The 11,716-nt window shown below is 34.6% G+C and overlaps 1 protein-coding gene across 3 annotated transcripts; it reads right to left on the reverse strand.

Annotated features, from left to right (window-relative positions):
• Positions 1 to 422: 422 nt before the first annotated feature.
• Positions 423 to 10,205, reverse strand: LOC146920904 (Alkaline-phosphatase-like family protein). Of its 3 annotated transcripts, none has more exons than XM_085714344.1 (17): positions 9,993 to 10,205; positions 9,814 to 9,913; positions 8,033 to 8,073; positions 7,736 to 7,903; positions 7,530 to 7,614; positions 7,341 to 7,447; positions 6,848 to 6,928; positions 5,772 to 5,824; positions 5,590 to 5,692; positions 4,994 to 5,137; positions 4,602 to 4,698; positions 3,373 to 3,601; positions 3,191 to 3,284; positions 2,099 to 3,103; positions 1,216 to 1,308; positions 808 to 1,091; positions 423 to 658 (listed from the first exon to the last, which is right to left on the reverse strand). In XM_085714344.1, the coding sequence occupies exons 3-17, from the start codon at positions 8,063 to 8,065 to the stop codon at positions 520 to 522; spliced, it is 2,715 nt and encodes a 904-aa protein (XP_085570470.1). In that variant the 5' UTR covers positions 8,066 to 8,073; positions 9,814 to 9,913; positions 9,993 to 10,205; the 3' UTR covers positions 423 to 519. The 3 variants fall into 3 exon arrangements, with proteins under 3 accessions (XP_085570470.1, XP_085570469.1, XP_085570468.1); XM_085714343.1 differs by having other exon boundaries at positions 8,033 to 8,077; XM_085714342.1 differs by having other exon boundaries at positions 5,590 to 5,808; positions 8,033 to 8,077.
• Positions 10,206 to 11,716: the final 1,511 nt, after the last annotated feature.

Genomic DNA, 11,716 nt, shown 5'->3' on the forward strand with positions numbered 1-11,716 from the left:
TTTGATGGTTCATGGATTGAACATGAGTGGTGGTTCTCTAGGTGAACGTGACAGTGAACTTGATAGAGGGCTGGAGAAGATGCATTGCATTTGTTATTGAGAACAGAATACAAAACAAGAATAACCATAACTTTGTTCTACGATTTTTGCTTTTAAAGCTAAAAAACAATTATATTTTTCTTTGACAGTTTACACAAGAACATTGCTTTCAAACAAGATTTTTCATCTGTTTGAAAGCATAAAAAACGGCATCAACAGTATGTACTTTAGTCTAAAGGTTAGGTCATGAAATGTGAATAAAAACCCAGTTCAGTTTGCAAATTGGCATCAACAGTATGGTTCCTTGTAGATGGGTTTCGTTCAGTTCTAAATTCTCTCCTAAAGCATCTCCATATTTTTCACTTTGTCATGCACCCAGAAAATTAAAAGAATCAAAAACAACATTCACTTACTAACCAAGCACTTAAAACTCAAAATTGTTGTTTGACTGTAATAATAAATTTTCATTAACATGTATGATCAAGTACCCTTCTCCTTGCTAGTTATGGAAAAACTTTTTCTCAGCCAGAAAAGTACTATATATGTATAAATCATGGTTGTGACGACAATGAAGACCCCAATATAGACGCATGCAGTTGCCGCACATACATAAAGGTACCTACAGAACAATTTGACAGTGTTTGACAAGGTTAAATGATATCCATTAACATAATGCCAGAAAATCATAATTATTAATCCTTATTACTTTAATAAATCGCAAAGAATAATAATTGTCTCAATCATTCATCAACGTCTAGGAAGACTCACTTGGGAGAAAAGACGCTCCAAATAAATAAATGGTTTCTCATCAACACCAAAACAATAGTGTTTGCCGACAAGAGAATCGAGTTTATGCTCAGTGGTACTAGGCAAGGAAATCCAAGAAGAGACTTGAGAATTTCTCCAGAATTTCCACCTCTGGTAACTAGTGGACAGATTGTGACCTTCATAGAAATGTACATCACCAAAGAAAAAAAGAATAACATTGGAGACGCATACGTAATGATGAACATTAGAACACCTGAAAGGAAGGTTGAGTGACTTGAAATTCCCTGCCAACAAAAGGCAATATTGCTGAGAAAATAGATATTTATGGAGAATTTAAATCTGAAATGCAGTGCAGAAAATAGTGTGCTCTTTTGGAAATATTAGCAAAAGAAAAATAGGAGGCATTACAATAAAAGCTCCAGCCACATCAATGGTAGCTAGTGTATTACTGTTCCCAAGAGCAAAATGGCCTGCCATTCCCAGATTGTATAGTGTGGTAATCTAACAAATGAACAGGAGTTTTAGTTTTACATAAAAATGGAAAGCTGGGATGATGGAATATTAACACATTATTAAACAAGAAACTACTTCCAAGATTGTATTGGAACCTTATCTCAAACAATTCAGGAAATAACTACCGTTGATTAGTCAGAATAGTTCGTTATCTATAAATCAAATTTTTAATGAAATACTCAATATATAGTTGAAATTTAATGAAAATTCCAAGAAGCAAAAAGAAGTAATGCTTGAAAAACACAATTCTAACTGTTAACCCTAAACCATTATATTTTATAAAATACACACAGAAATCAAAACTCCATAAAGAGAAATTAAAGAACCCATATCTAGTTAGATTCTGGTGGAATCACTCTCAAAGTTAGCAGTGCGCTCTAGAACCCAAAACATAAACTTGCTAGAGTAAGAGACTAGGTGGTAACAACCAGATTCTGTTTAGGAATAATCCAGTTTTCGAATTCACTCTTTGCTTTGAAGGAGCAGATGAAGAAAGGCTGTCAAGAACGTAGAGGGGGTAGTAGGGAAGTCCTTTCTTTCTCTTTCCCATGACTATAAGATTAGTAGCTAGGAGCTCAAGTCTGTTGACTTCACTCCGTCATTCCGAGAGAAGGAATGGAATCCGTCTCTTTTTAAAGGCCTTCACCAGGGTATAACCCTTTAATTAGGGTTAGACGGGAAATAATATGTTTTTAATTCCCTTTGTTACTACTTACTCACTAACCTTTCATACGAACATAAATAAAATCAATACTTATTCATGAATCTTACAACTTACCTCAACCCACTTCTTATGATGTGACCCACTAGAAGAAAAAACAAGCATGTAAGCCAAGATTTGAACATTGAGCAACAACAAAGGCATTGCATTAATAGGTCGCTGAAGCAACAACTGGAGAAGACACCAGGATGTTATGAACATGCACCCCATAACATATAAGGAATCTTTTAAAAGAAATATTGGTGTATTCTGGATTTCTGTGGGAACAGAAGCAGACATGTAGAGGTTCCATTTGGAGCACTTTTCACGAGTTTTCATAGGCATAACCCATGGCAAAACCAATACAGCTATAACAGTAGTAATTCCAATAATGGCATAGAAAACTTGAACTGATAAGGTGGCATCCTTATTGTATGAGGCAGACATGTCCTGATGTTTCAGAAAATGTTGCAGTACCAACAAACCAGACAGTAAAAGGCTGAACCCAATGACTGTTACAACTTTAGTTTTGGACTGCAATAGGAATAATGCAAACATACCCAGCATGATGATCATGACACATGATGCTATCTTAATCCAGTTTATATATTGACTACCAGCCTGCTCAAACCAGGTAGAAATGTCCGGAAGGTTAGTCCAATTCACACCACCTTGATGCCAGCCTTTTAAAATTCTTCCACAAAAAAGAATCAGGAATAACAAACTAATTTGGTATCCTGATGTGCAGTTTTCTTTCTCTACTGAAATCAGATCATCAACTGCTTTGTTAAGGTTAAATGACTGTATTGCTTTCCGAAAAAATAACAAGTTAATTGTGGATGTTAGAAAATGCCAAATGTAATGCTCTTCCTCAATCATTGAACTTGATCCCATACTAATGACAAGGATGAGGATGCCAAACAAAATGAACACTTCATCCAACTTCCATGGCTTCATATAATTCTCAACATCTTGAATCTCCTGAGCAGGAACTTCTTTGTGGATAACAAATAGAAGCTTCAGTAGTATCAAACATGATGTGATCAAAGCAGCAACTCCAAAAGCAAGGAAACTGATTGGTCTCTGAACAAACACAATTGTCAAGAATCAAAAGAACAGAAAGAGTCATAAATCTCAAGAGAAACTCTAAACACAGTAGACCATACATACATCAGTTGCTTTGTGTGATAGCCACTCGCTCGCGCTGCTTAGAAACTCATGATATGCTGCAACAGTGGTGTTGTAGCCTTCTGCATTATTAGACCTAAAAAATAAATGGCAAATAAACAAATGTTAGCAAATATTTCTTGTAGAATTTATTAAAAACATGAAACAACAGAATTTTCGCATACTTGGTGGTGCCTACTTCAGCCCTCCAGGCATCATGAAGAGTGGTAGCGTTTAAATACAAGCAACAAAACAACTTCTCCTTGCTACCTTTGCATTCACTAATTGTGGGTCCACTATTAGTAATGAAAGAATCACACGGAAAATTTGTACAAGACAATTCAGGCAATTGCGCTTGAAGTAATCTGAATAACTGCCATGAGTTCAACTGCAGTGCCCTCAACTTTTGTTCATCTAGCTCATCCAAGAAGGAAAAAAAGATCAGTTACATTTTGCTGCTACGGCATATAACACTGCACAGAGAAACAATACTATGAAGCACCAACATTTGTGGGTTTAGGTGCATCATAGTGTCCGACACGCGCCGAAATATTTTTTGTTTTCCCTTAGGCAATCCTCAAATACAGCTACAGAGAGAACGAACACATCTATGTTTTTGTGCAAAAAGCGTGCGAAAGTAATATAATAGTTTTTTAATTAGACATTTGAACTGTTCCCAAGTCTTCCTGCATACACAGGTTTCCACATTTTCCAATCTTCATCTTTTCCAATTTCTCCTTTTGGGTTTCCCTTTTTCTGGCCTCTTATTTGATCTGCCGTGATCATCATCTTCATTATGTCTTGGTGGTCATTTGGTGGCCATTTTGACTCTCAATTTAAATCTTCTATAAATGATGCTATTTAATTTTGTAATTATGTTATACTATATATATATATATATATATATATATATGGGGTTTGCTAGAACACACCCACTAGTTTTTATGTGGGTGTGTTTTAGCAAAGCTACACCTTAGGGTGTAATTAACCACTTTTTAGTTATTTACTTGCTAAAACACTCCCACATAAAAACTAGTGGGTGCGTTCTAGCAAATGCCTATAGGATTTGCTAGAACACACCCACTTGTTTTTGTTAGAAGGTGTGTTATAGCAACATACACCTTAGGGTGTATTTAACCACTTTTTAGTTATTTACTTGCTAAAACACTCCCACATGAAAACTAGTGGGTGTGTTCTAGCAAACCCCTATATATATATATATATATATATATATATATATATCCGTGTTGGTGTCATATTTTCGACATAAGCGGTGTTGATATATTTGTGTATGCGCTGTGTCTAGTGTTCATGTATGTGCTTCATATAACATCGGAAACAGATGGGGGGAAATACCATATCACCTTAAGTTTAGTTTGTTTGATAAATAGACAGAGGGGGAAAGAAAACTAACCTGCCAGAGAGTCAACCATTTGAGAGATCAAAACACCAATATTGTTTTTGGGAATAGGCACGCCAAAAAGTAAAGCTAATGTTGGCGCAATATCAACCTGTTGTACAATACGATGTTGCATGAATAGTTAACCACCTACTGCCCAGGATATTTAGTTAAACGGGTAGTTCATGTTAAGTTCAAGATTGACAAACAATAAAACTAAGAACGGTTACAAAGTCGTGTAAAACATAAAAGGTTCTCCGCATTAGGAAGCATACAAAAAAACCCGGCTAATACACTCGATACAAGAAGATTCTCTGATGGTTTGCTAACTGTTTGGCAATATATTCAGGTTCAAAAGAAGATATGAATAGTTCTTGTGATACAAGCACGAAGTATAGTTCCATTACCTGAAAAATTGTGTCATGATTGGATAATGTGTTGTCAGAAGCATGGTTTTCTTGTCCAATGAATAGAGCTAGAGAGTCTGTTTCCTCGTACGATGAACCTCCATGATTACCATTTTCCGTCATTCCATGGTCACTGACTACAACCTGTATAGAAATTTACAGCAGATACTATTTAAAACTTTGACTTTTTAAATGTACTTTATCTTTACAATAATTAATTGAAAACACCCATAAAGAAAATTAGAAGACTTAAATTTCACTTCAAAGTACATAACACCAAAGGTAATATGACCACAATTGAAAATTTTATTACTGCAGGTATGCTCATAAAATAACCATGGATACATGAGAAAGCCAAGTGCCATTCACCAGTAACTTAAATTAAAAAGCAAACATTTAAGTAGAACTCCAACATGTGTTTTGTTTTCTTATCCAAGCATGTGTGCAGGAACACACATGCAAATACATCCTAAATGAAATCTCTACAAGTTTTATACATGGCAAGATAATGTCTACACTCTACACACCTCAATAAATAAGTCACGTGAATTCTGTAGTGCACAATTTAAAAAAGCAACAAAAAGATAGTCACAAACCAGAAGTGTCTTCCCTTGATCATTTTCAAGATTTTGCAAGATATTTGTATGAATCATCTTCACTACTTCATCCATTTCGGAAAGTTTTGAAGCCATTAATGCACTGAAACAGGAAATGTGCCTGTGAAGCTTAGAAAACAGAATGAAATTACATGTATAGCACAGAGAGTTTGTGATGATACCTGTTGCGTCCACCAATATGACCAACATGATCCAAGCCTAAATAATGAAGTATCTAAAAAAACTCAGTAAAATGTGTACAGTTGAAATTAAATCTTCATCGAAAAGCATCATGCAATTCTGAAGTAGACCAAAAAACTACACATTTGACATGTATAGTTAAACTATCTAACAGATGGGATCTTAATCTTAAATCTTCATTTCACTGAAAACTGAAAACCAACAATTCAGTGCTAAAGTAGATTAATATCTTCTGAGAAGTCATGAGTTGAAAGAACTCTATATAAGAGATACAAAAAATAGTGTACTATCTAACCATAAACAAATTGATTAGAGTTTGGAGTAAATATTAAAAGGTAAAACCAAAAAAAAAAAAAAAAAAGTTGTTTTTTCCTATTTGGTGTGTAGTCAAAAAAATAGAACCAAACTAAGTTTTATAGAAGATAAAAACCAATACCGTTTGTTTGGTATGATAGAACCAAACCATCTTCCTTATGTGCATCCATAGAAAAAGTATAGTGACATATAGTTAGGATTGAAGGAAATGAAGGAAAAATGTTTTCATGCAGTTGAATTGCTTAAGTTCCAAATAGCAGCATAACCCTCTAACTGTATTCTTTAATCTTCAAAAACTACCAACATATTTCAACTAATTTATATTGAAACCTCATTCATGAAATCTATATGTATAGAAGTTAAAAAAAAAAAAAAAAAAAAAAAGCAGGGAATAGAAATAAATTCTAAAATGCGTACACCCTAGAAAGTTATTCTTATATCCAAAACTCGGAAATATATCACAGAATAAATGGCAACAATGTTCATCGGTACTGTGAGATTAGTAGAAAAACTTCTACCTTTTTGGCCGGAAAAAGAACATGAATATAAGAGGGAGGAAAAAGGTAAAACCAACAGGTTCTACAGAAGAAAAAGTCAAAAACAAAGGCATAAAGCAAATGGCATATTTTAAACCAGAAAAGTAACGGTGTAAAAGTCTGAATAGAGAAAAATCATTACAAAATGGGAATTCAAGTAACATTGGGTAGGAACAAAATTATGAAGTGGCTGTGCAATTACTTACGAGAAAATTCCAGTCATCCCTGCTAAGTTCATCACCAAGATGTCGAGACACATTGTGATCTACTTGTACAGTATCTTTAACCTATAGTGACAATTAGATTCAGAAAAAAAATGTAAGTTACAGAGCAGCCATTATATACATATAACAAAGGGATCTGAGAGGTCAAATACAGCTCTTTATTTAAAAAAAATATATATATGTACAACAAATTTAAGTGATTACTGATAACTAAATGAATACTCTAGCCACCCAAGAGCGCTTAGATGAGATAGCACGGGTCTCTTCTAGCTTAACCAAGGTCGTGGGTTTGAATCCAGCATTGGCATGCAGCAGCGTTAAAACTCTTAAAGAGAGTTTGCCGCCCATTCGGATCCCACAAGGCTCAAGGGATTAGTCTCCGCAGTTGCGTGCACGGAGGACACCCGGTTTACACCCAAAAAATGAATACTCTAGCCTATATAGGGGCACAAAGACATGTACATCAAAGACTTACAAAGAAACTGCTAACTCCATCATGACGTGCAAAGAAACCAGGAAATAACTTCAGCCACGTATCATCACCATGCATAACCATTTTCCATCCAATCTTAAAGAATTGTGCTGCAGCAGGTAATGAGGGCATCAATACTAGTCCAAGAAAATTCAAATGATATGTTCAATTTTACCAAGATGCTTAACTAACCAATAAGATTGTCATCTGAATAAGCCTGGGAGTTAAAGTTGGAAGCCACATCCAAGAAACCCCCAATTGCTCCAGAAACCATGGCCTGAAGGACAAACACAAGATAAAATAAGAAGTTGAAACGAAAAAAAAAAAAAAAAAAAGGAAACACAAATAATATGTTCTTTTTTCACACTTCCACATTTGAAACTGAAATTGACACTAACTTTCAAACGAGGCATGGTAACTGTTGGCGCTGCAGCTATTGCATGATATCCAACACCCATGCCATTTGCTAGCAATGACTGGGTGTATGGCATAGCTTCCATAAAAGCCTTGTTTGGTGGCTTACCATTCTTGCCAAGCACAAATTCTGCTGGAAGACCATCAATGACCTATAGTAAATTGCTTGTGAGACAAATTAATATTTTCAATGATGGCCACAGACCATAAACAACCAAAAACAAATAAAATAATAAAATCAAAGACCGCAGAAAATATGAAATTATGGCAGCTGTGTATACCATTAAGATGAGTCGATCATATGAAGGAGGCATCTCTGATACTTCCTACAAAGAATATTTTTCCAAACATTTCAGTAACAACAAAACTAGAAGCAGAAATGAGAATCAGAATAAATCAACTAATCACCATTTTATTTTGAAAAACAACTAATCAGCATTCATTATGAGCAAATCAAAGTCTCCAAGAGTGTGTTTGGATTGAAAATTTAGAACGGGAGGGGGGGGGGGGGGGGGGGGGGGGGGGGATTACTTATTTTTTTTAAATTACGGACAATATAAAATGTTTTTCTTTTTAATAAATTAAGTGATTGAAGTTTTTTTTCTTATAAATAAATTGAAGTATTATATGATTGCTTGTTATTTCAATTTTTCAAAAAAAAAACATTTTATAGTGTCCATAATTTAAAAAAGAAAAGTAAGCTCTCCTCTCCTAAACCCTCCATCCAAACACATCCTAAGGCTCTGTTTGCGAGTTTAGAGGGGGGTTGTTGGAGGGCTTTGGGTAAAAGGGATTGGAGGGTTTTTATTTTTCTTCGCAATACAAAATCCCCTCAAAATGGGGGAACTCAAAAATGGTATTGTACGAAGATTTTGGATGGTTTAGATAACTTCTTCAAATCAAATCCATGGTATTATAATACTCACAAAATTAAAAATGTATTAATCATAAATATTCATTTATCATTCTCTACAAAACCACTATCTCAAAAAAGATGGAAGATTTCTCTATTTTCCTCTCTACTCCTCTCCTTCCAAAGTCTTCTCCTCCCCTTCCCTCGAAACTCGCAACTAGAGCCTAAGAATTATTTCCGTATCGAAAAATTACTGCATAACATATGAACCTACCAACATTCACGAATGCAGCAAAACCTATGTAGCACTGGCACTTCAAATTAAACACGTGTGTACTGTCCAACATTTCTCAGTGTCAATTACGGACACATGTGGTTACATAAACTTGAAACGATAGCTCAGTGGTAGCTAGTAAGATCTTAGTGTTGTAACCTCAAGGTACAGAGTTCAAATCTCATTGGGGACAGTTGTAGAATGGTATTTTTGTCACTTTAATTAATGAAAATTTCCTCCTTCCCCGATTTTAAAAAAATCAGTTCTATTTTTTCAAATTATTACTGATGACTGTGGGTCTGTTTGGTATGACATGTTTTTGAGCTTATAGATTATGTCTTATAAGCTCATTTGACTAAAAAGACTCGTTTATAACTGTCACTTTCTCGCGGGCTTATAGAGTATTTTTACTAGCTTACAGCGGTTTTTGATAATAATTCAAGTAGCTTAATACTTATAGCTTATCATTTTTTATCTCAATTTTACCCCTACAATCTTAGTTGAAACAAATTAAATATTAGTAAAATAAACCATTTTTATGTCATTTCATAATTAGAAGCTAGTTCAACTGCTAATTTTACTGAACACTGTAAACTCAATCACCTAGCTTTTCCCCTATTCGCTATATGCTCATCTGCTACAAGCTAGCTTAACAGCTATTCCCTATTTGTTTACCAAACAGAACCTAAGTAAAAGTGTAATGTCGAATCAGATTAAGCATTTGCTTTCAATTTTCAAGTATACTCTAGTTCCAAGTTCCAACTATAAAAAACAACTCCTCATAAAGATCATCTTAGACTGTGATATATTATAGAACTAAGCGTAATTATATGAATATCATCAACTATATGTCTAAAACCACAAAAAAAAAAAAAAATTATATCATGATTCATGAATCAGAGAAACCAACACAATTCACAATTCTGTATGACAACCTGATACAAAAACCTCCGGCGATCTGGAGGCAGAGACGCTTCATTTGGATTGGCATCGCCATCGCGATCGCAATTCGGGCGTTGGAAACTCTCAGAGCCACTAAAAATGAAAAGAAAATCGAACAATAAGCGCGTGAGAGAGAATTGATGAGAGAAATTGAAGATGAAGTGTTATTTACCTGTAACCGGAGAGAAGTGGTTTGACAGGGAAGAAAGCGAAGACGAAAAGGTAGAGACCGATGAATTGGATGGTGATTGCTGTTATGGTGAATATTGTTAGCTTTGTGCATGAAATTGAACAAGAAGAAGAAGTCATTGTAACGGTTTTTTGTGTGATAGATCCAAATACGCTCAATAGAGAGTGTAAGAAGCTGGCGTTAGAATAGGAAGACGAGTGATATGGCGGAAAATGAAATTAATTTAAGAAAAATGCTAAATATCCCGACAAAAAGTCTCACGATATTATCACGACAGTGTATTGGAATCATGTGGGCCAGCTCTTATGTTAATGTGAGTGAATGTCATTTTGTCATTTCATAATGAGAAATGATATTTTGACAACCACTTTTTGACAACCATTTTTTGACAACTTTCTCTCATACTTACATGATGTTGTTATCCTCTCTTCATTTTTCTCTCTCCATCGTTTTTGACCAAGTGGGAAAAATAAGGTTGTTAACAAAGTTGTCATCAAATAGATGTCAAAATATCATTACTCTTTCATAATTCATTCATATTTATTATTTATTCTTTTTGACAAAAGTTACTACCTCCGTTCCTTTTTAATTGTCACATTTTGACATTTTACACAAACCAAGACAATCAATAAATGTTACTACTTTTGATACTATTGTTTTTGCTTTTACTACTAGGGTCTTGTTAACGAGTGCCCCCGGGGCACTTTTTAAGCATGCTAAATTAAGAAACTATTCTTTTAAAAAGTCAAAGTTTTCAATTTTCAATGCACTGATTAGACAAACTTTTATAAAAAGTTACCACTTAAGGCCCTTAACCAGTGCCCCGGGGGCACTTGTTGTAACGCCCGTCTTAATTATTTACTTAATTTAATGAGGATTTATATATATATATATATATTTATATGATTTAAGAATTTAAATAATTTGCATGATTTATAGATAAATTATGTGATTTTCTAGATTGACGTGAAGTATATTGATGTTGTAAAGTTGTTATGTTGATGTGACTTATTTTATTATTAAATAAAATAAGATATGAGAAATAAAATAAAAATATTAAAAAATTGGGCTGTGTTGTGAGATGAGCAATTAGTAGTGAGAAGAGTAATTAGGAGAGATAAATAGACAACAAAAGTTAGAAAACAGAATACGTACGTTTTTGGAGAAAAAGGGAGAAAAGTCAGAAAGAGAGAAGAACAAAGGGAGGCTATCGATTTCTGCTATTAACAGGTAAGGGTGAGACTAATTTTCAATATTATTAAGGGTATAATTCTATAGGATGAATTTAACATGATTAGATTAAGTTTTGGAGAGAATTTAGAATTAGGTTTAAGATCAATTTCGATGATTGAATCATGAACAGATGTTAGATTGATGCAAAATTAGTGTACAGACCTTAGATATCCCTTAAGATGATAATTAGATGCTAATTGGATGAAGGAATCATGAATATAGGTGAAAAGTTATGATTTTTAGGTTTCTGGCCGTACTGACATTCATCGCTCGCATCTGCGAGCAAGAACACTCGCAACTGCGAGCTAGAACCCAGAGCTCGCAACTGCGAGCAAAACAACTCGCCATTGCGAGTAACCCGTAACGCTCGCATTTGCGAGCAAAGTAACTCGCCATTGCGAGCGAGGTCTTAGGAGTTCTAGAAAACACGTTTTGCTCGCCATTGCGAGCAAAGTCACTCGCCACTGCGAGTT

The sequence above is a fragment of the Medicago sativa genome, chromosome 5 (assembly GCF_051527215.1).
Source record: "Medicago sativa cultivar Bolivia chromosome 5, Bolivia_mono, whole genome shotgun sequence".
NCBI classification, from domain to species: Eukaryota; Viridiplantae; Streptophyta; class Magnoliopsida; order Fabales; family Fabaceae; genus Medicago; species Medicago sativa.

What these genes read in the sequence shown, in the direction of transcription:
- LOC146920904 (XM_085714342.1), bottom strand. Translation starts at nt 10,129, where the DNA reads ATGACTTCTTCTTCTTGTTCAATTTCATGCACAAAGCTAACAATATTC. An exon ending in TTACCATGCCTCGTTTGAAA is followed by an intron (nt 7,615 to 7,735) that starts GTTAGTGTCAAT and finishes TTTGTCCTTCAG; the next exon opens with GCCATGGTTTCTGGAGCAAT. An exon ending in ATCATGACACAATTTTTCAG is followed by an intron (nt 4,699 to 4,993) that starts GTAATGGAACTA and finishes ATTGTACAACAG; the next exon opens with GTTGATATTGCGCCAACATT.